We start from the raw sequence: 24,394 nt of genomic DNA on the forward strand, positions 1-24,394 counted from the left end.
TGATTTCCACATTCATCGTTCACACAATGACCTGACGATAGACTTTGACCTCCAGTTGTGTTGATTTTTCCACTGGTAAAGTATTTCTGCCACTTTGCTAATTGAAAAATCAACTTTCATTTGAATTTGACGACTCTTTCAAGGGCTCTTTGCACCGGAAGTTGGGTCGTCTTTGACTTGTTTTCCTTTTTATAAGCTAAAGTACTTTTCATGATCTTGTAGAAATCAAGTTTTGGCCAGGAGTTGATTTTTCTACTTATGGAGAAAATAACTTTTTTTACTTCTTCAAGTGGCTCCAAAACTACTTCTACAGGCAAAAATACTTCAAAAGTGAAAAAAAAAAAAATTGCATAACCAAACAGATTTCTGCTCCAGAAATTGCAGTCCTCTGTTTTTCTGATAAAGTTGCATGACATCAAGACAGAGACCTCTGTTTTTCTGATGCTCTCCACAAAATTCTTTTCCCTACCTTTCGGCTCCCATTCTTTGCATTTTGGAAGCCACAAGCAACTCATTGGCATCTATTCCGCCGAATTTCTAAGTTTTCAATCCGCAACAAACTTCAGATTTGATTTGATGCGAAAGGAAATTATAGTCAATGAAAATAACATCCTCATATTATGAAATGTTCGGGCATCATAATTTGGATACGAAAGTTAAGGATAAGTTTTCTTTTAGGGCTAGAAGTAAATTTGGCAACTGCGTGTGAATAGAATTAATTCACCTACAAATTCGACTTGATGAACGGTAATCACAAAGAGACATCTATTTGAGAGAAAAATGCAAGGCAATGCATCCATCATTGAATTGCTCATTGCTCTTTCAAATTTTATTATGACATGACCTTATACTTAACCAACAAATCCTTTAGAACATAGAAAGACACTAGGAAAGCCATTCCTCACATAAAAGCTCCAAGCTAGAGCCAAAAAGAAGCATACGAAAGAAATCCCCTCAAGTTCCAATAACTATTGCTCCATAGGATCCTGGAATGACAATTTAAACACAAACACTGGGATTTGCCAAGATGTACTGTTCAACTGTCTTGAACAATCCCATAGCCTTGTCTTTACCCTTCTTGATGTCATCTTCCTTGAGCTCTGCACCTTCCTTAACATGATAGCTGCTGGTCATCTTGAAGACAGATCCACCATCAGCTTATGTGAATTTCACCTCAGAGACAATGAAGTCAATTTTGTTGAACTTGATATCACTTTCAATCAAAGTATATTTGCAGTAAAAGTTTTCAATGTCAAGGGCATCAATCTTGTGCTTCGTGTACTTATGTAAGAACCTATTACATGAATTTACAAAAGCGAAAAGATTAATTCTGAGTCCTGCGGTCGATAAATGAAGATAAATGAACTTGACACGGTGGATAAATATCTATTATCCTACTTACTCTCGCTAAAGTTCGTCTGGTTAATGCTACCAACTCCACCATCTCCCTCGACGAACTCCACGCTCATGATATCCTTGGTGACATTCTTGGGAATGAATTTTTTACTATTCAAACATGATGCACTGTCTGTTATTATGTTAGTAGGAATCTAAATCCTAACTACTTATTCTCAAGCAACAATTGTCGTGATTATATATAATATTTCAGAACTACCCCCACTTACTGTTGCGGTGCATGAAGTCTGTATGTAATATTTCCTGAAGCGCTATTAGAATGATTAAACTTTTATGAAATTTCTAGATGATGAGCAACGAAATTGGTCAGCTTTCCAAAAACAACACTTCCGATTACTAAGATATAGATAAATAAAGGGTAAGCTTTTAGATTTTGAATGAAAAACACTAACATTATTATGCCGGTTTTAGTATGTATGCATGCATGTATGTATGTATCAATTTTTTTAACAGCATGAGTTGATAAAGTATTGCCGCAGACAATTTGTGGGATTTCGTTTTTCTGGTTCTTACAAAAATTGTCTCAAGCGCCGGCAAGAGTCATCGCTGAAGCTGGGAAAAAAATCGGCCAAAACCAATGGGTAAAGTAGCGACTCGCCCCATTGACATATGTCAGCTTATACAAGTTATGAACTCCGAATCATTCTCTTGAAGTTCTTCCTGCGTAACTCAACGAGAAATTTCCTTATGTGCTAAAGATTTTACTCGTAGGTTTCTATTAGGCAGTCGGTGGAAGGCTTGAGTTTTATGCAAATGGCTAAAATATTTGCTGGTACATGTCTCGTCTAAATATTCATCAATTCGAATCCAGTTATCTTTCAGTTAACCTATCCTCTTTCGTCCCTTGAGACCTAGCCTTGCTGAGGAAGGGTTACGAGGCGTAAAAGCTAGAATGTAAGAATTTGTTATAAGCATATTTACGAGAGCCTTTTATCAGAAAAGTCGTTACCTTTTATTTTTCTTTTTAAACTCATCCTTCCTGACTCGTTCCTAGGGAACCACAGTCGAGCTAAGTATCATAAATTAGACCATGTAGGATCTGACCCATTTCTTTATTGTATTATTTTACAGTATTAAAGATCTCATCGAAAACTTATAGCTGCTTGCCAAATACTGGCTGAGAGAAGAAAATTAAGGTATATCTTTTTTATCAGAGGTTGAATCGACCATCATCCTATCGATGGTACTAAAAATGGGTTTGTCAGACAATGCCTCAACTATATCAATTGTACTTGATTGCCTTTAGTGGATTTATTTGTTGGCCATACACTTCACAGGTTTCTAGTGCTGATCAAACCTTAAAAAAAGTACTTGTGTGATTGTGGCCCGGCTTCCTTTTATATCACTCAACATAGTCTTGTCGGACTTAGTATGAGTTCAGTCTATCCTCAACCCACACATCTATTGGAGGGCTTCTCGTATGATACAATCCATGACGACTCGATTCGGTCGACATCAGTCAAGCCCTTAAAAGAAGTAGTTGAAGTAATCGCACAAGATGTTAGCTCATATATCACTCAACAGGGTATCTCCCATTATATAACGTATTTGGGATATCACGGCATATCTATCGTCGCGGGTGGTGCATGCCATCAGAGATAGAGACAATTTCTAACAATCCAATTGCAAGGCCGATAAGGGCGGATTTGGGATAAGGAACGAGGAATTCTCGTTGCAAAGGGTGTTTGATTCTAGTATTTTATTTTCATTGTGCCTTGATAACGAATATTTCTGGTACCAATTAAGTATATCTAATATGAACTAATGTAATTTTTCAAAAAACCAATAGGGCATAAAGTTAGGACAGTTTCTGACCAATAAAAAAAAAGAGAGAGTTAGGACAATCGATGGATTGAAAACTGTAAAACTTTATTTTATTGGTTATTCGATAAGTGCTCTAGGAATCCTCCTTACGAAAATTCTTTTTAAATCATATATCCCACTATATGACATAGTCTCTAAAGTATATTACAAATGCTAAAACTTGTGTAATGCACTCACTTTAATGCCAAAACTTTCAAAACGATCACTTAAGTGCCAACTTTTTTTAAAAACGATCACTTAAGTGCCAACTTTTTTAAAAACGGCCACTTGAGTGCCAACTCTCAATTTGAGCTAACATGGTTCGCTAGCCTATTTTTTTATTAATATTTGAACTGATATGGCTTGCCGGAGTTAGTACTGAAGTGAGTTTTTTAAAAAAATTTAGCACTTAAGTGATCGTTTTGAAAGTTTTGGCACTGAAATGATATTTTTCAAAAAATTTGGCCCTTAAGTGATCGTTTTGAAAGTTTTGACACTAAAATGAGCGCCACATACAAGTTTTGGTACATGTAGTGTACTTAAGCTTTTTATAGAATTATAGATGCTCTAATCTTTAAGAGCCCGTTCGATACAATCATGGCTGAACCGTTACTGCACTTTGTTGTATTGTACTTAAGTTTTGGTACATGTAGTTTTGGTACATGTAGTGTACTTAAGCTTTTTATAGAGTTATGTGTTTGGCAATGCATGGTATAAAGTTTGACCAGCTCAAAGTCGGGTGAAACTAATAGCGCATGGTGGCCGAGAAACCTAAACCAGACTGGCCAATTCTTTCAGGCTTCTATTGCACGAGATGTAGACTATTTGCAGTAGGTGTTATCTTATACATCACTCGTTGATGTAGATCCAAATACTTGATGGCTATCCCTTCACAATCGCCTCTGCCTACACTGGCAAGGTCTACCCTGCCTCATCCCTTGGCTCCCTTACCTCCTTCACGAGATACTTTCTCATTTCCTTTTCGTTTTCTTCTGCTAATTTTATAGCAAATTTTTCTTTTCTTTTTCATCTTTCGTCGATTTTTTTTTTTTCATTGTTACAGAAAAATTGGCACTATATTGCTGATCAATTCCTGCAACCTTGTCCACTGTCCGAGGAGACAAGTTCAAAGGTAATGTCAAATTGGGGACCTAATGATCCTCGATCAACACATGTTCTCCCATATCGTTAGCTCGTGCAAACTTGGAATTTCATTTCAATTGATTAATCCTATGAAAATTATTTATGATAAGGAGTCATCGCTAACCTATTGAGTTTGGCTAGAAATCAAGTGAAATATGGGAGAATACCTCACTTCTTACGCAACCAAAATCTAAACCGGGGGACTTCATTACGCTCTCATTAACTAATGCCCTTTTACTACCTAATTTAGAATGGTTGTTAACTGAATGTGTCATGCAGTCTTTTTCTAATTGTGACTCCTAAAGTTTTGATCCGCTAAATGTCTATGCAAATTTTGAGTGTGTGTTTATTATGGTCTTACACTGTGACCTAACCATTGAATTAGGAAAATAAATCACACTACAAAAAATGATATAAAAGCAATCACAATAAGCCCATCAAGAATATTAAAGAAGAGCACGTAAAAGATAATGTACGGTAGAGTAACCCAACGTAATGTCAGTTAAAGAACATTAAAAGGCTTCATTCTTAAGCGTCGGGGGAGCAATCCCGTGAGCTAAAATCAAATAGAATCCAAAGTCTAATCTAATTCTGGTCTCTAAAAAGGAATTCATTACTAAAGAAATTCTACCAAAGAGGAAAAACACGTATATGAATTGATCTTTTAAATGCAAATCTAATATCAATGCAATGAGATTTTTATCTTTTCAGCTTAATTTTTTTTTTCTACATTTGTTTTCTTTTCATTTATTTTATGTGAAAAAAAATCTAAAATTCGGATTTGTTTGAAAAATTCAAAGAAAATATCTCCCTAAAGAAATGATCTAAACGAAAATTCAATGGACACAACAAAAGATGCAACCACCTAAAGCCTAAATAGCTGAAGACTCTGCGGGAGGCTCGCATTTTCAAATCATCAGAATGACTAAACTAATTAGCTGAAGACTCGCCCGTTGCGGGAGGCGAATCTCGTTGTGGCGGGCCCGCTAGACTCGCATTTCTTAATCTTTTTGTTTTAAACGGTCCTTATCACTATCAGATTTTCCAATATCGACTTCTCACCAAATCACCGATTTCGCTCCGTATATATCCAATCACGCTTCCAACCGTGCGTTCTAATAGATGTATCAGCGACGTACATCTAGGTAAGGCTCCATGATGTCGTCAAGCCGGAGCTCGGCTTCCTTCTTGGAGTTGTAGGTCTTGGTGAGGATGCTATTCACATCACCCAAGCGTCCTTGCATGAGAAGCCACCGTGGGGGATTCCGGCATCGCAAGTATCCCGATGGGGAGCAGGACTAAGGAGATTGCTCCCATAGCATGAGAAGCCACCCATTAAATTTCGTCTTGGAGAAGAAATAATTAGAGCTGTAGCCGACCACGATTCTGATGTCGACATTAATGAACACAATTTTTCGTGGCTTTTTCACCTCCCTCCCCAAGGTAATTAATCATTTTCTTTTCTCTCTCTCTCTTTTGCTAATTTTGTATCATCTTTTCCAATTTTTTATATGTGACCAAAAATTTATAATTGTCATGTTGAATTGTATTCTATATGTTTTGGTGGTTCAGATATTCATCAATGTGGGCATTGTCGTCGGCTACAGCTGCAATCTTTTCCTCCCCAGATCAGATTTAATGGGTGGCCTCTCACCCTATGCAAGGAAGCAATCTCCTTGATTTGGCTCAACATCACGATCCTTGCATGCCGGAATCCCCCGGGTGGTTCGTCGTGCAGGGACACTTGGGTGATGCCAATGGCCTCCTCACTAGGACCTAAAACTCCAAGAAGGAAGCCAAGGTCCGGCTTGGCGACATCAAGGAGGCTTGTTCGAAGGAGGACGACCTCAGCCTCAGAGTCCTTCAACTGGTTCAGCAGGTCGGCGTTCGCACTTCTGCCTCTGCTCGCGTGCCTTGATCCTTGCTGTCACGATCCAATTTCTCATGCGGGCGAGGTTGTTTCAAAATAGTGCAGAACGAGAGAAAATGATCCAGAGAGAGGCGAGAAGCATGTCCCTGTACGTCTCATAGTTCGAAATGTTCAAGCATCATAATTTGTGTAGAGAAGTTTAGGCTAATTTTTCTTTGATGGCTAGATGGAGATTTGGCTAATGATGTATAAACCTTTACAAATTCGACTCGTACCAGTGATAATCAACAAAGGGAGATCTACTTCTGTAACTTTGATTACCACGTTAATCGTTCACGCAATAATCTGTTTAACTGATCTAGCTACGATTGACAACGTTTCGAAAACATAAGTTGTAGGGCCATTGATATTCTCACTGTGCAGAGGAGATATTGGAATTCGTTTCTCAACCCATTCTGACTTTCAGTGCAGAAGACTTTGGACACAACTGAGGAGGAAAAAATCAACAAAATGATTCCCTTTTGCGGATTAATTGATATACGTATTTGGGTTATTATCCATTGACTTTAATTTTTAAACGGAAAGATGGTGCAGTTAGGAATGTTAATGTGCTCAAAATTCCGGTTCCCTTTTGCGGATTAATTGTCAAAATGTCTAATAAATTTGTGTCTACAGCAATTGGCAGGATTTTCTTTTTCTGGTCATCACTAAATATGGTCTCAGGCACTGGCAAGAGTCGGGGAAAACAGTCGGTTGAAGCCGACGGGTAATGTAGCAATTCGGTCCCATTGACATATCTTAACTTATGTAAGTTACGAACTGATAATCATTCTCTTGAAGCTCCTCCTATGTAACTCAATGAGAAATTTCATTACGTGTCTAGGAATTTAGTCGTTGGTCTCAATCAAGTAGTCTGCGGGAAGCTTGAGCCTGATGCAAAGGGCTAAAATATTCACCGGTACATGTCACATTTAAATATTTATCAATTGGAATTCAATCATCTTTCAGCTAACTTAGCTTCCTTCGTCCCTCGGGACCAAGCCTGGCTGAGGAAAAATCACGGGATGTAAAACTAAGAAATTGAAGAATTTGTAATAACTATATTTACTAGAGCCTTTTCTTAGCAAAGTTGTTGATATTCTTCTTTTCTAAGCTCAATCTTTGTAACTTGCTCCTACGCAACCAAGGTCCAACAAAGTCTCATTGGTTTGATCCCGTAAAATTTGGCCCATTTATTAACGTATTCATTTATTGTGATGCCTTATCTAACGAAAGGCCCCTTTATCTAGAACAATATGAAGGATCTCATCGAAAGCACATGTCAATTTGCCAAACAAGGCTAAAAGGAAAAAAAAAAAAAATGAAGGCATGCCTGTTTGATCAGAGGTTTAATACATCATCCTATTGAAAGCACAGAAAATGGATTTGCTAGACTTTGCCTCAATTAAATCATATGTAATTGATTGCCTTTATTGGATATCGTTATTGCGTTAGCCATACACTTCACATGTTTCTACCGTGGATCAAGAATCAAAAGAAGTACTAGTGTGATTATGGCCTAGCCTCCTTATTTATCACTCAACATAGTCTCGTCGGATCCGGTATGGATTTAGTCTATTCTCAGGCCACACATCTATTACTATTAGGGGGCTGCACCTATGATATAATTAATCTGTAACGACTCGCACAAGATGTGAACCACTTGTGGTAGGTATCTTCCATCCGATAATGAATTTGGGATGTTTCAGAAGATCTCCCGTCGCTGGTGGTGCATCTGCATGGCATCAGAGATCGTGACCCCCATTGAACGCATCATAGCACTCCAGCTCGACATGGTTCAAGAAGTTCTCCTCGAAAGGCAATATAGCTCAAGAACGGGATAAGGAACAAGGAATTCTCGTTGCAAAGGTTGTTTGGTTCTAGTGTTTTATTTTTACACGTGCCTCGTTAACAAATATTTCCGGTACTGATTAAGTATATCTATATGAAATAATTTAATTTTCAAAAAATAATAGTGCATAAAATTTAGGACAGTTACTGTATTGGAAAATGTAAAACTTATTTGATTGGTTACTTAATAAGTTCTGCAGGAATACTCCCTTATAAATTTCTTTTTAAATTGTATATCCCACAATATGACATACTCAAAGTCGGGTGAAACTAATAGTGCATAAAATGGCCGAGTGAACGGAAAACCTAGAGCTTTCGAACAAAAAACAAAAAAACAAAAAACCTAGACCGGACTGGCCGAGTTTTTTCAAGCTTTTATGGGCTCAAGCTGGGCCATCGGGCTTGAATTAATTATTCGATTTAAACCATTTGGTCTGTCGGGACTCAAGGTACATGAAGGATAACTTTGGAGGTGTTAAGATGACTTTTCTTTCAGGGCCAATAGATCATTTAGGATAGCTTAAGCAACTGATTGATAAGTAGAATATATTCGCTTACAAGTTATGGATAATCACGAAGGGAGATCTACTAGATGGCAATTCCAAGGTGATGCATGATTTATTGAGGCTCCATTTATTTTGTGGAAAATGAATGATTTAAAAAATATTTTTTTAAAAAAATGATCGCTCATATATCTTATAAAGATAAATGAACCAAACAAAATTTCATCATCTCCGAAAATATTTGAAGCCAAATTATTGGTGATAATGAAAATGTTTTCCATTGACAAACTATTTTAAGCGATATGAGCGATCATTTTTCAGAAAATATTTTTCAAAATATTCATTTTATGCAAAACAAACAGAGCAGGAGTCGATCGTTTCTCTTTCAAGATTTATTGGGACATGACCGTATGCGAAGCCAACAAATCACAAGCCATTCCTCACACAAAAGCTCCAGGCTAGAGCCAAAAAGAAACAGAAAAAAAAAAAAAAAAACACTCAAGTTCCAATAATTATCACCCCAAATGATTTTTAAAGAGCACTTAAGAACTGTCATCGGAGTTTGCCAAAAGTTACTCTTTAAATCTTTTTGACAATCTTATAGCCCTGTCTTTGCCCTGCTTGATGTTATCTTCCTTGAGCTTCGCACCTTTCTTAGCATGATACTCGCTAATCATCTTGGAGACGCATCCACTGTCAGCTGATGCGAACTTCACCTCATAGACAATGAAACCAATTTTGTCAAATTGGATACCACCTTCACTCAAAGTATATTGCAGTAAAAGTTCTCAACATCAAGAATGTCAACCTTGTGCTTCGTGTACTTGATGTGAGCACATGTCACAGGCATTCATGTAAGTAAATAATTTTGAGTTTTGCAGTCTATAAAGAAGTCAACGTTGTAGACAATTTTGAATTTTGAGTTTTGCTGAAGTTGGTCAGCTTAAAGCTACCAACTTCACGATCTCTCTCGATGAAATCGACACACCTAGGACAATCTTGGGAATGATGTTGTGCGAGTCAAGGACCAAAGCTTTGAACATTCTTGATGGAGCCACAAGAGAAGTGAACTCCTGAGAGTATGTTATGACACCCATGTTTTCCTAGTATGAAACAAAGAAAAATGAAGTCAACTAAGAAATGAAAGGATTTGGTCTGATTCCTTAGGCAAGGCCAGCGACCCTTGTCGGCCACTCACAGTTGACTGAGTGCCGTGATCATCATCGCCACTAGCAAGGGCTTTTACGCCCTCAGCCCATTGCCGATAGACTGCACCAATCCTTAACAATAAAAAAAAATAAAAAAAATTTACTTCAGTATCGGTCGTATCACTTAAGATGGCCATCGTACGCGTTATCAATTTCCAGCCAAAATTAGCCAGATGAACGAAATTGGCAAATTGTCAAAAAGTTTAGACTAAATTGATCAAATTGAAAGATTTATGTCTGAAATGGCACAAATATAATAAGTTTAGGACTTTTTTGGTAATTTTTACTATAAAAAGCAGTTTTAAAGTCTTGGTAAATGTTTGCATAACCATCTGTTGCTGATAACAAATAGTCAAAGTGTCTTCTTTGTAAAAGATTGCCAATCTATCTAAAAATAATAATTTTTTATTTTTTACGCATTTTACATTTATGGTACCTTTACATTGCTGGCAACATTGGTTCCCAACATTCGTACCTTTAAATTTTCTGCCCTTCACATTTTTGGTCCAAAAATCAAGAAAGGATCATTCAACCTTTATCTATCAGACTAGTTTGTTTAATTTTAAAGGTGTTTCACCCTTTTTGTTGGAACATGTTGCAATCACAACCTAAATGCCCTGTTTGTCTCAGAGAACTCCTATGTAAAATCATGATTAAGGATGCGTGGGGAAAAGCTTCATCAGGGAAAATGCTTTTTGGAAAATTATTTTCTAGGAAAATGGTTAATTTTCCTATATTTGGTGATATGTGATCTCAAATATTATATGGTGTTTGGATCTCATTTAGAAGACGATTTCAATCTCATGACTTTGTCTCGTGCTAAAATAATCAAATTTTTAATTTTTTTTATCTCTTCTGTCTTGTTTCTTTTTTTTTTTCCTCCTCCACCGGCCACGAGGCTTGCCGGTTACTAGTGAGCCTCGAGCTCGCCGGCCCATGTCTATAGCCAGTTGCTGGTAGATGCCAAGGCCTCGCTACCAGCGGAGAAAGAAGCAAAAGAAAAGAAGAAAAAAATATTAAAACAAAAAATCACGGACATAAAACAATAACAATCAGTCTGACACCTCTCTAGGATTGCTGCATGTCAAGCCAAAAATATGAAGAATAAAAATATAAATGTAAAATTTAAAATTCAAAAATGTATAAATATTGAAAAAATTGAGATGAGCATTTCCATGAAGTTTTTTTACCTTTTTAAGATCTAGGAATTCACTTTCCAAACTTTATGCATCAATTTTCCATTGATCAGAAAGTGTTTTCCTTTGACCAAGTTATTTTCGAGGAAACAAACGAGTAACAATCTAGAAAATCAATTCCCAAAAAATACTTTCACTGAAACAGATGCTCCCTAAGTAGTTAAAAGCTTTCTCGCAAGAGATTAAAGGGTGATTAGTGATGAAGAAGCACAATAGAATCATTAACCCACTTGATCTCTTAAGAAATGTATTTATGGCTTCTCTTCGAATTAATCCAGGACTTAAATGCACCAGAATGGTTGGGCCCACAATTTGGCATCTAAACCAGGATGTAATAACCAGACGTAGTCATATGGCCTTTACATATATCAATTGTCTTTAACATTTGTCGTAGCTAGAGACTTCTTGAAAATTATAAGTGGAAATTTAAGATAACTGAAGCACCTAGTTTTTTCTTTTTTGGTCGGAAGCAACTCCGGTTTAAGTTGAGCAATATTTAACCTTGGTTATGACAAAGGGGCTATGACCTTTTCGGGGAATGGATTGCTTATTTGTCGTTGAAGTCGTTCAAGTTTTATTGCCTCCAAACCCTTTCGAAACATAGAAATTCACGAAAAAAATCACACAAAAGCTCAAATTGAGCAAGAAAAAGGAAAAACCAATAACATACAATTTTTACAATTTTCCGCCACTTTAACTCATATCGTTCAATTGACCCAAAAAAAAAAAAAAAACTCATATCGCTCTCGATCAAATACAAAAAACTCATGTCATTCTTTTTCAAAATGCCATTTAAGCGCAAATATCAGGATTTGCCAAGAGATACTCCTTGAAGGACTTTAATAGTCCCATAGCTATGTCCTTGCCCGGCTTCATGTCAACTTCCTTGAGCTAAGCCCTATTGGAGAAACCCCGGCGGACTTAAAGATCTGTTGATGACATTGTTTATGTCAAAGCTGTAAAGATCACATTGTTGGCTACGGTCAATCAACGACCTTTTGAAGATATTCATTGAAGATAAAGATTATAGCCATTGTTGGGTGGATATGCGCAACTGAAGATCAGGAAGATTCACGGGGAACAGAAAACAGGAGTTTGCCAGAATTGGCAGAGCGTTCAGCATGAAACAACAGTTACAGAATCTATTTTTGGATAGCCAACACTTGCTCAAAGAAATGAGCTGTATGGGCGGTTCCATTCCTGGACAATAGCACCAGTGGACTTCTAAATACTACTTGCTTCTCTAGGACATCTCCAAGCAGAAAATTGAAAATGCCTATATGAGAGAGGATCTCGAAGGCCAAATGTTAGAGACGCATCACACTTAATCCAAATATTTGCTCTAAGATGCTTATCTTATTGATTATTTTATAATCTCTAAAGATCTTTACTATGATAGTCTTGTCATCCTGTAATTGAGTAAGAAATCAAGCGTACAAGAGTTAGTGAGAGCATGAGTTCTAACAGTGTGATCTAGCATTTGATATGGATCAGCATTGGCCAATTGTAACTTGTTGGATAGATTACTAGTGTAATCTAGCCTAACTTGTCGTTGTTAGTATGGAGAGTGGACATATGCTTTGTGAATAAGCCAAGCTACTATAAATTGTTGTGTGCTACCTTTTCATTCCGCTTTTTAACTGATACATGCACCCAAGCATCACCAAATATTTGACAAAAATTTGCTGAACCGATTTCTAAATAACATTTGGTGATTTCCACAAAAAGTTTGAAAACAACCTATTCAAACCTCCTCCCATCTAGGTTGCATTGTTAGCCCAGCAAGCCCCATCCTTAGAATGGTGCTCACTGGTCATCTTGCAAACAAATCTACCATTATCCAATGGCGATGAACTTCACCTTGTAGACAATGAAATCGATTTTGTTGAACTTGATGTCGCTTCCAATCAAAGTGCATTTGCAGTAGCAATTCTTAGAGTCAAGAGCATCGAGCTTGTGCTTGGTGTACTTGATATGGGCACCAATAACAGGCATTCATCAAAGTAGATGGTTCAATTCTTAAGTTCTATACGGTTTAGATGAACTTGAAATGGTAGAGATACATGAATGATCTGACTTACCTTCGCAAAAGTTGGTCTGCTTAACGCCACCAACTCCACCCTCTCCCCCAATGAACTCGATGCTCTTGATGCTCTTGGGGACAATCTTGGGAATGACGTTGTGCTAATTTTGTATCATCGTTTTCAAATTTTTATATGTTATCAAAATTTATATGTTTTGGTGGTTCGGGTGTTCATCAATGTGGGCATTGTGTGAGCTACGGCTGCACTAATTTTTTCTCCAAGATGAGATTCAAAGGATGGCGTCTCATGCTATACGAGGGAGCAAACTCCTTGGTCCTACTCGCCATTGCGATCCTCGCCATGCTGAAATCCCCCAATGGCTCGTCGTGTGGGGACGGATTGGCTAATGCGAATGGCATCTTAGGATCTACAACGCCGAGAAAGAAGCCGAGCTCCGGCTTTGCGAAATCAAGGAGGCATTCAGAGGAGGCGACCTTGGCATCGAGGTCCTTCAATAGGTTCAGCAGGTCAGCATTCGTAATTTTGCCTCCGCTCACGTGCCTTGATCCTCGATGTCATGATCCAATTTCTCATGCATGCGAGATTGTTTCAAAACAGTGCAAAACAAGAGAAAATGATCCAGAGAGAGGCCAGGCTTGGGACACTTCTTGGCCCCTTAGTGTCTCATAATTCGAAATGTTCAAGCACCGTAATTCGTATAGAAAATTTTGGCAAAATAACACATGGAGTGCTAATATTTGTGTACGGCACTTACTTTAGTGCCAATATTTTTTTTGAAATCACTTAAGTGTCAAATCGGAGAAAAAACGATCACTTAAGTACCAATTTCGACAAAAAATAATTACTTAAGTGTCAATTTCGACCACGCAGTACACATGGCATTTTTTTTATTAATTTTTTAATATTATGTGGATTTTTTTAAAAAAATTAATCCACATGGCATCCACGTGGAAATTAAAAAAAAAAAATCAGTCCACGTGGATGCCACGTGTAATATCTATTTACAACATAAGCTAAAATATTTTTAAAAAATTAAAATAAATTTTAAAAAATCTAAATAACAAAAAAAGAAAAAAATTGATAAAGATCTGTTACGGTGCGAGGGCTCGAAAGCCCTCGTCTCCGCCGCCCACCATCACCTGCGGTGGCCAGCGATGGATGAGGACGGGTTGGCCGGGGGTCGCCCCACCAAGCGCTAGCGAGGGTCGGCAACCCTCGCCGATTTGGGTGAAGGCCGCGACCCTCGCCCAGATTTGGGCGAGGGCAGCTGGCCCTCCCCGGCGCTTGGCGTGGCGACCTCCTCCCCGTCGTCCAATGGCCAGGGGTCACCGACCCCGGCCAACCAGCCCCCACCATTGCTAGCGACAGTGGGGCAGCGACGGCAAGGGCTGTGAAAGCCCTTGCCGCTGTAGATGTTGAATTTTTTTATTTTTACTTTTTTTAGTTAATTTTTTAACTGTTTTTATTTCTTTTTCAGCGTTTAGCTTATTAGATGGAATTTTTTTTATTAGTTTATGGCCTTTTTTTTTTAATGCTGATTGGGATCTCTCGCGATCCATGTATGCACCAAGCGTAATTTTCAACAAGCCTCATCGGATTTGGCACTGAAATAACCATTTAAAAAAAAAATTGGCACTTAAGTAATCCAAAAACCTATTATACTAGCAAAGTCCTTTATTATATTGTGTCTCACCGGCGTTAACAATGTGAAAGATCAACTTAAGATATTAACTATAAATAGGCCTATCAAAATAGGTCATAAACTCATCTCTTAACCTACTTTTGATGGGCTAAATTGTTATATAGTTAGTTATATTCTACAAATGGGGCATGAATGGATTCAAAATGATGAAGCCCAAAATAATATGAGTTTCAAATGAGTCCACTTTCTCACCTCAACTTGTGTATGTATTTTCTTAAAGTGGGTTAAATATTAAAGCCTTTTAGCAATATGGGTCGGGTCAATATGAGTACAAGTTACTAGATTTGTATTATATGAAAATGAGTCAAAACGGATTAAATGTGTCGATTTGGATCGGACCATTTTCAACCCGATCCACCCTTTTAACAGGTCTGGCAATAGAGCATAGACAACATTATGAAGACATAAGGGAGGCCTTTAACACTCCCACTGTGTAGAGGAGACTTTGGAATTCTTTGTTCAACCCATTCCGACTTTCATTACAAAAAACTTCGGACACGACTTGACGGAAAAAATAAACAAAATGATGCTAAAATCGTCCGTCGGGCAGTTGTCATCGAGTAATTGATATACGTACTTAGCTTACTATTCAACGACTTCAATTTTTAAACTGAAATTAGGAACAATTAGGAAAGCTAATGGGCTCAAAATTCCGGTTCCTTTTTGCCGATTAATTGTCAAATTGTCTAATCAGCCTTTATAAGGAACACTCTTTTTACTTTTACAATCATGCCCTTTAGGTGTTTTTTTTTTTTAATTTTATTTTTAGGTGCTTTTTTCACGCTCTCCTACCAAGCGACACCCAAAACAGAGTCCTCCGTTTTTCGGATGCTCTCTAAAAAAATTCGTTTGCCTATCGTTCGGCAAGAAGGAAATTTGGCAACTTCTTCGCATCAATTCGGCTACATTTCTGAGTTATCAATCCGGAAAAAACTTCAAATCTGATTAGAAGTGAAATGAAGTTGTAGTTAGTGAAAATAACGATCACATAATTCGAAATCTTCGAGCATCATAATTTGGATAGGGAAATTTAGGATAACTTTTGTTTTAGGGCTAGAAGGAAATTTGGCAACTTATGTGTGAATAGAATAAATTCACGTGAAAATTCGAATAAATGAATAATGATCACAAATGCAGATCGACTTTACAAAAAAAAATCCAAGAAAATGCACCAATCATTGAATTGCTCATTGCTCATTCCTCATTCAAGTTTTATTCTCACATGACCTTCTAGTTAACCAACAAATCCTTTAGAACTTAGAAAGACAACTAAAAAATTCATTCCACCCACAAAAGCTCCAAGCTAGATCCAAAAAGAAGCATACAAAAGAGATCCCCTCAAGTTCCAATAATAATCACTTCAATGGATTTTGAAAAGAGCATTTAAGCACAAACATCTCGGGGTTCGCCAAGAGGTACTCTTCAACTGTCTTGAATAATCCCATAGCCCTGTCTTTGCCCTACTTGAGCTTTGCACCTTCCTTAACATGATAGTCGCTAGTCATCTTGCAGGCGCATCCACCATTAGCTGATGTGAACTTCACCTCATCGACAATGCAGTCAATTTTGTCGAACTTGATATCACTTTCAATCAAAGTATATTTGCAGTATTTCTCAACATCAAGAGCACAAATCTTGTGCATTCTGTACCTGATGTGAGCACCTGTTACATGAATTCCCAAGAGTAAAAAGATTAATTTTGAGGATTACATTCAATAATAAACTTTACGCAGTAGAGAAACATCTATGATACTTACTTTCACCAAAGTTAGTTTGCTTGATGCTGCCAACTCCGCCATCTCCCTCGACAAACTTGATGCTCTTAATGTCCTCAGGGACAATCTTGGGAAGGATGTTGTGTGAGTCAAGGACCAAAGCCTTGAACATCCTCGATGGAGCGACGGCAGATGTGAACTCTTGAGAGTAAGTGACAACACCCATGTTTACCTTGTGAGAAACAAAAAGAAATGAACTCAAGTAAGAAAGGGAAGGATTTGGTGTTATTGCTATTGAAGAAGGCTTGAACTGATGAAGATCGTGAAGAGAATAACATGATATTTATGGGCAAGTTGATAGTTCAGCAGTCCTCCATCATTTAAAGCACTCCGAATTGGACCATTCGACCTTGCTGGAAGCGTTTCTTCTTTTCTTATTGGGCGGAGGCACCGGTCATCTAGAAGATGAAGAAGCAACCCTTCATTTTCCAGGGACAATATATTATGAGTTATTCTGTTATGTAGGAGTCTAAATCATCCTAAGTACTTATTCTCAAGAAATAATTCTTGTGATTATATATGATATTGAGGACAACCAACACTGTACTATTGGAGTACATGAAGTCTGTATATACAAAATTGGCCAACGATTAAACTTCTGTAGAATTTCTAATGATGAACAAACAAATTGGTCCACTTTCCAAAAGCAACACGTGCGATTATTAAGATTTAATCAGTAATGCTTAAGCTTGTAAACTTTGAATGAAAAACACTAATAATATTAGGGTTAATACGGCGAAAAAGCCTAAATTGGTACACTTATGACAAATTTACCCCAAATTAACCTTTTAACCGCTAAACCTCAAACTAGTACACATGTGATAAATTTACTCTCTGTTAGTTTCCGTTAAATTTTATCATCAAGTGCTAGTTAGATGATACGTGATAGTTAACGGGTGTACCAGTTTGAGATTTTACCTTCTGTTTGTCACGAGCGTGTCGGTTTGGAATTTTTGTGGAATTAACCCAATTTAATAAAAGCTAGTAGAGGGTAAATTTATCACAGGTGTGCGAGGTTGGGATTTTTTATAGTCAAGAAATTAGTTTTGGGGTAAATTTGTCACGGACGTACTAGTTTGGAGTTTTTCATGATATTATCCCATATTATATGCGGGTTTTACAAGTACTATATATTAATTTTTTAACAACATGAGTTCAATGTCTACGACAATTTGTGGAATTTTCTTTTTCTGGTTATCACCAAAACTGGTCTCAAGCGCCAGCAAAAGTCATCGGTGAAGCTAGAAAAATAGTTGGTCGAAGTTGATGGGTAATGTAGCTATTTGGCCCCGTTGACAAATGCTAACTTATACTGTGACATCCTGAATTCCGACCCACTTTCGAAGCTTTGAATAAATGAAAGGTCTCATTGATGTATTTCAGTCTAATCTCACTCGGAGTTGATCCCTATCGAGCGGACTAACCAAATGGGAATGGCTAGCTAGGAAAATCAAGTACGTGGACCTAAGAACTTGATCCTGGATTGACTCTTTGGCCATGAAAATTGTCGAGGGAATATTCTGGACCAATATAGGCCGATCCTAGAATGATTAGGGAACGATTTGGATAATACCCTACGCTTGGAGCACGGGTGATTCCGTCCGACCTCGTATGGGTTCCGAACGTCCCTGAATTATTTTCTAACGATCGCGACCATCGGGACTAGTGATTGACCCTCGCAATTGAATGACAACCAAGGTCGCCATGGCTCGAGTAATTCTTAAACGTGATTTTAATCACGGGTCGATACGCGTAACTCCTAAAAGCCGCCCGTTAGTTTGAGATATGCTGAAAATTCTATTGATCGAGATTGATTGCGAATCGAGCTTCAGAATTTGACGTCGGACCTTCAGGGGTTTCAATAGATAAAAATTTTGGACGTTTCCTCATCCTGAGTGCAATTCCTTCGCGGTTCGCCCCAAAGAGGTTCAGGAAAAGTATATTTGGACTGGATATGGGAAAGGACCCATTTGCCCTCGAAAAATACCCCATTTTTCACTTGAAACTAAGGGTATTTTGACCATTTTCCCCTTTGGCCGAGATTGACTAGTCAATGAGGGGAGATAATTATTTTTCTCTTGACTTTGGGAGCAAAATTAATTATTATTAACCTATATTAATTATTATATTGGCATCTTCTTCTTCTTTATCCAAAGACTCTCTCTCTCTCTCTAGCTCACTTTCTCTCTACCTCACTCTCCCTCTCCCTCACTTGGCCGAACACCCTCTCTCTCACCCTCCGTTGCCGAAAATTCTTCAAGCCTTCTTTGGTGTCGCTTTGGAGCGCTTGGAGTCGCTAGAACGTCGCCGAGTCGCCGGCCGTGCAAGGACCGCCGGAATCGCCGCTCGATTCAAGCTTTTCCTCAACCGTTCAACGGAGGTTTTTGCGAGTTTTTGAGGTAGGATTGTTTCTAAACCTAAATTAGGTGGTTAGGTTGCTAAAAGACCATGAAATTGTGAATTTTTGATGAAGAAAAGTGTTGGATTTGAGCTTGTGGAGGGGTTGGACGAAAATTGCAAAAATGGAGGTGAGATATGCTTGTTCTTGCAATGAATAGTAATTGCAAGAGGATATTAGTTTGGTCAAAGTTTGACCATGGTTACCCTACCAACCCTAGTTACTTTTTGTTCAACTATGGTTGCTTTATGCTATTTATTAATCATGGTTAGGTTAGTATTTGACTCTAGTTAGTTTTTGAACCATGGTTAGTTTAAATATTAACTAGAGTTACTTTTATGTGACATAAAGTCGTTATGCCACGGTGCTAATTAAATGTGACATTATTATAGTATAGTACTATGGTCGTGAATTAATTATATGTTAGAAAATTATTATTGTTCGGCCGTGATATATTTCCACGTTAGTATAATTGTAATGGCACGTGATTTATAAATTGCTACGTTAGCGTAATATGGTCGCATGACGTGGATTGGATACTATGGTAGTATTAATTGATCGGGTAGTCTGAATTAATATTTGGATTAGTGTGAATTAATCGGGTGATCCCGAATTATTAATTCTCTAACGTGAGTGAATCACGTGGTCCCGATCTATTCTGAGAAAATGAGAAGGGTCGTATTCAATCAAGTCGTCTGAGGCCAAAGTGAGCCGTATTCGTCCGATTGTCCGAGACCGAGGAAATGTAAGGGTCGTATTCAATCAAGTCGTCTGAGGCCAAAGTGAGCCGTATTCGTCTAATTGTCTGAGACCGAGGAAATGTGAGGGTCGTATTCAATCAAGTCGCCTGAGGCCAAAGTGAGCCGTATTCGTCCGATTGTCCGAGACCGAGAAAGTATGAAAGTCGTGTTCAATTAAGTCGTCCGAGACCAAAGTGAGTCGTGTTCGACTAATTGTCCGAGACTTGATCCGGTCGTGTTCCTATGTGTCCGAGACCGAGATCCGTGGGTCGTATTCCTATGTGTCTGAGACCCGGGTATATGTATAGAGCCGTGTTCCATAAAGGTCCGAGGCTCAATGTTATGAACTTATTTGATGGCGGTGGAGTAACGTGGCATATTCTGGAGTAACGTAGAATATTTTGGAGTAACGTGGAATATTCTGGAGGAACGTGGAATATTTTGGAGTAACGTGGAATATTCTGAAGTGACGTGGAATATTTCTGGAGTAACGTGGAATATTCTGGAGTGACGTGGAATATTTCTGGAGTGACGTGGAATATTTTCGGAGTAACGTAACAATTTTCGGAGTAATGTGGATATTTATATTATGGCCTGATGTGGTTAAAACGTGCCCTGGAGCACGTAGAATATTTTATTGTCGGACTGAGGCGTGGAACGCAGAGAGGGGAGTAACGTAGAATATTTGAGAAGGTGTGAGAATTTTCGGAGAAAGAGTGGAATTTTCTGGAATTGAATTGGGGAATTTTTTTGGGTAAGAAAGAAAGAGTTGTTGGAAATTGTTGCTCGCCTAGATTGTGTCTGGAGGCACTAACGACCTGATCTAGGGTTAGAGATTTTCCTACTGAGATTTTATCTCACCCCGTCGTGGGTTCGTTGTTTATTTCAGACCCTCCGCCGCAAGCATGAATGATCTGCCCAGGAGATTCGGTATTCCCCGAGGTCATGGTACCGGGAAAAGATGGGAAGGTTGTAGAGCCATCGGATTCGAAACAGCCACTTGAGCTTGACGAGGATGAGTTGGAGGTGAGAGATGATATAGTACCAGATAGCGAGGACGAGGCCTAGGGTAGTTGGCCTCTTGACTTTTGTTGGTTGTTTTATTTTGGATGTATAATAGGCTTCGACCACGTAATCGTTTTGTTTTAGTGGTCATAGGCTTGTACAGTGGCCTTCGAAGCCGTAGGTTTGGAAAATTGTATAGAACATGTGGATATGTATATAAGTTTGTTTTTTTTTTTACCGTCCCAAGTCATCATGATGTTAATTGTTTCTGTACGGGGATTTGTTTTTGCTTCCGCATGAATTTGTTGGCCTTTGGATCCTGGAGAACTGTACTAATCGTGGCCAGGTGGGATGTTAACGAGCTCGCAGGATTCGGGTCGTGACATAGACAAGTTACAAACTCTGAATCATTCTATTGAAGCTCCTCCTGCGTAACTCAAAGAGTAATTTCCTTACTTGTCCAAGATCTTAATCGTTGGTGTCAATTAGGCAGTTTGTGGATGGCTTGAGGTTTATCCCAAGGGCTAAAATATTTTCCGGTATATGTTTCGTTTAAACATTCATCAAATGAAATCCAACTATCTTTTGGCTAACCTAGCCTCCTCCGTCCCTTGAGATCAAGCTTGGCAGTGGAAGAGTTCCGGGGCATAAATCCAAGAATTTGAAGAGCTTGTTATAAGTAGATGGTACTAGAGCCTCTTGTCAGCAAGTTGTTTCTTGTTTTCTTTTCAAAACTCAAACTTTTCAGCTTGCTCCTACAGAACCAAGAGTTGAACCAAGTCTCATAAATTAGATCCAGTAGAATTATTTATTGAAATGCTTTATCTAATGGAAGATATCATCGAAAACTTACAGTGGCTTGCCAAAAAGAGGCTAAGAGAAGAAAAACGAGGTATGTCCTTTTTTTTTTTTATCAAAGGTTGAATGGATCATCATCATGTAAGTACAGAAAATGGGTTTGTCAGACCGGGCCTCTATATCAATTGTACTTAATTGCCTTTAGTGGATTTTGTTATTGAGTTAGCCATACAATTCATATGTTTTTAGAGCAGATCAAGCCTCAAAAGTAGTACTCTTGTAATTATGGCCTGGCCTCCTTATATATCACTCAATAGTAGTCTCCCCGAGCCCATACTAGTCTATCCTTAAGCCACACATCTATTAGAGGGCTCCTCATCGGATACAATCCAGAACAGATTTAACAATCCAATTACAAGGCTAATAAGGGCGGATTTAGTGACCACATTACACGCATTATATTACTCCAGCTCATTATGGTTCCAAAGGTCCTCCTCGAAAGGCAATACAGCTCAAGAACCGGACAAGGAACGAGGAATTCTAGTTGCAAAGGGTGCTTCGCTCTAGTATTTCATTTTTAAATGCACCTCATTAACGAATATTTCCAGTACCGATTAAGTATATTTAATATGTAATAATTCAATTTTCATGCTGGGCGACCAGGCTTGAAACAATTGTATTATTAGGGCTGTTCGGTTTGTTGGGATTCAAGGTTCATGAAGGATAACTTAGGAGGTGTTAAGATGACTTTCCTTTTAGGACCAAAAGATCATTAAGAATAACTTAAGCAACTAATAAATAAGTAGAATATATTTGCGTACAAGTTCAACACAATGAATGATAATCACAAACGGAGATCTACTTGAGGGACATGACCGAATGCAAAGCCAGCAAATCCAAACCCATTCCTCACACAAAAGCTCCAAGCTAGAGCCAAAAAGAAACCAAAAAAAAAAAAAAACACTCAAGTGCCAATAATTATCCACCACAATGGATTTTGAAAAGAGAACTTAAGCACAAACACCGGGATTTGCCAAGAGGTACTCTTCAATTGTCTTGAACAAGCCCACAGCTCTATCTTTGCCCTACTTGATGTCATCTTCCTTGGGCTCTGCACCTTCCTTAGCATGATAATGGCTAATCATCTTACAGACACATCCTTCGTCAGCTGATGCGACGAACTTCACCTTTTAGATGATGAAGTCGATTTTGTCGAACTGAACATCACTTTCAATCAAAGAATATTTGCAGTAAAAGTTCTCAACATCAAGAGCGTCGATCTTGTGCTTCGTGTACTTGATGTGAGCACCTGTCACATGAATTCATGTAAGTAAAAAGATTAATTTCGAGTTATGTTGTCTATAAACGAACTCGACATTGCAGATAAACATCTATTGTCCTACTTACTTTTGCTGAAGTTGGTCTGCTTAATGCTACCAACTCCACCATCTCCCTTGGTGAGCTCAACGCTCTTGATGCCCCCGGGGACAATCTTGCGAATGACGTTGTGCGAGTCAAGGACCAAATCCTTGAGCATCCTCGATGGAGCAATGGTAGATGTGAGCTCCTGAGAATAGGTAACAACACCCATGTTTTCCTTGTAAGAAGCAAAGAGAAATGAACTCAAGTAGGAAATGGAAGGATTTGATGTGATTGCGATTGAACAAGGCTTGAGCTGATGAAATTACAGGCAAGTTAGTTGTTTAGCAGTCCATATAAGCATTCAAAATTCAAAGACTCCGAACTGGACCAATCAGCCTTGCTTTTACAGGGGGCAGAGCCACCCGGAGTCTAGAAAATTATGGAAAAGGACAAGTTCATTACAGATCAAACATGAAGGACTGTATTCTTTGTTCACGTCGGGTTCACCTATATGGCGGGCGTAGAACAATTTAAATTGGTGACATCAATAGGGATATAAACTTCACAGGTATGTAGAATTTCATTGAAATTATCTATCATGCCCACATCTATTCTTATATACATTAGTTGCTCCATTATATAAATATTCAAATTCATTGTTTTTTAAGATTCTCTAAACATTTAATCCTGTTCAACTACTCCATTCTCAAGTCACTATCCACATTATCTAAATACATCGACAAAAGATTTCACAGCTTCGATTTTATCTGTCCAGTATCGCATTAAAAGAAGAATTTAAACTTCGACCTCCGGTTGTGTTGATTTTTCATTACTAATGAAATTTCACAAAAGAGTCCGAAGTCTAATTCTAATTCTAATCTCTAAAAAGGAGTTAGTTACTAATGAATTTCCACTAAAGAGGAAAAACAAGTATATGAATTAGTCTTTAAACACGAATCTAATATCAATGCAATGAGACTTTTATCTTTTCAGTTTAATTTCTTTTTTTCTGCGTTGTTTGCGGAGATATTTTCTTTGAATGTTTTGAACGAATCCGAATTCTAGATTGTTTTTGCGCAACCACCTAATCTTTTTGTTGCAGGAATCTTGTTGTGGCGGGCCGCTAGACTCGCACTTCTTCATCCTTTTGTTTGAAATAGTCCTTGACACTATCAGATTTTCCAATCTCAACCTCTCACCAAATCACCGATTTCGCTCCGTATATATCCAATCACGCTTCCAACCGTGCGTTCTAATAGATGTATCAGTGACGTACATCTAGGTAAGGCTGCTTCATGTCGCCGAGCCGGCGGTCGGCTTCCTCCTTAGAGTCATAGGTCGTGGCGAGGACGCAATTCGCATCATCCAAGCGTCCTTGCATGACGAGCCACCGGGGGGATTCCAACATGGCGAGGATCGCCATGGCAAGCAGGGCCAAGGAGATTGCTCCCTCGCATAGAATGAGGCGCCTCTTGTTGAATTTGATTTTGGAGAAGAAGTAATTGCAGCTATAGCCAACAACGATGCCAACGCAGTCATT

At 38.4% G+C, this 24,394-nt stretch overlaps 1 protein-coding gene and 1 pseudogene across 1 annotated transcript; both read right to left on the reverse strand.

Annotated features, from left to right (window-relative positions):
* Positions 1-999: 999 nt before the first annotated feature.
* Positions 1,000-16,717, reverse strand: LOC125314795 (major strawberry allergen Fra a 1-3-like). Its single transcript, XM_048277973.1, has 3 exons — positions 16,534-16,717; positions 16,254-16,439; positions 1,000-1,106 (listed from the first exon to the last, which is right to left on the reverse strand). Exons 1-3 carry the CDS (start codon positions 16,715-16,717, stop codon positions 1,000-1,002), a joined length of 477 nt encoding a protein of 158 aa, XP_048133930.1.
* A 5,785-nt stretch (positions 16,718-22,502) lies between these two features.
* On the reverse strand, positions 22,503-23,083 carry LOC125313614 (annotated as a pseudogene).
* Positions 23,084-24,394: the final 1,311 nt, after the last annotated feature.

This window comes from Rhodamnia argentea, chromosome 1, assembly GCF_020921035.1.
Source record: "Rhodamnia argentea isolate NSW1041297 chromosome 1, ASM2092103v1, whole genome shotgun sequence".
NCBI classification, from domain to species: Eukaryota; Viridiplantae; Streptophyta; class Magnoliopsida; order Myrtales; family Myrtaceae; genus Rhodamnia; species Rhodamnia argentea.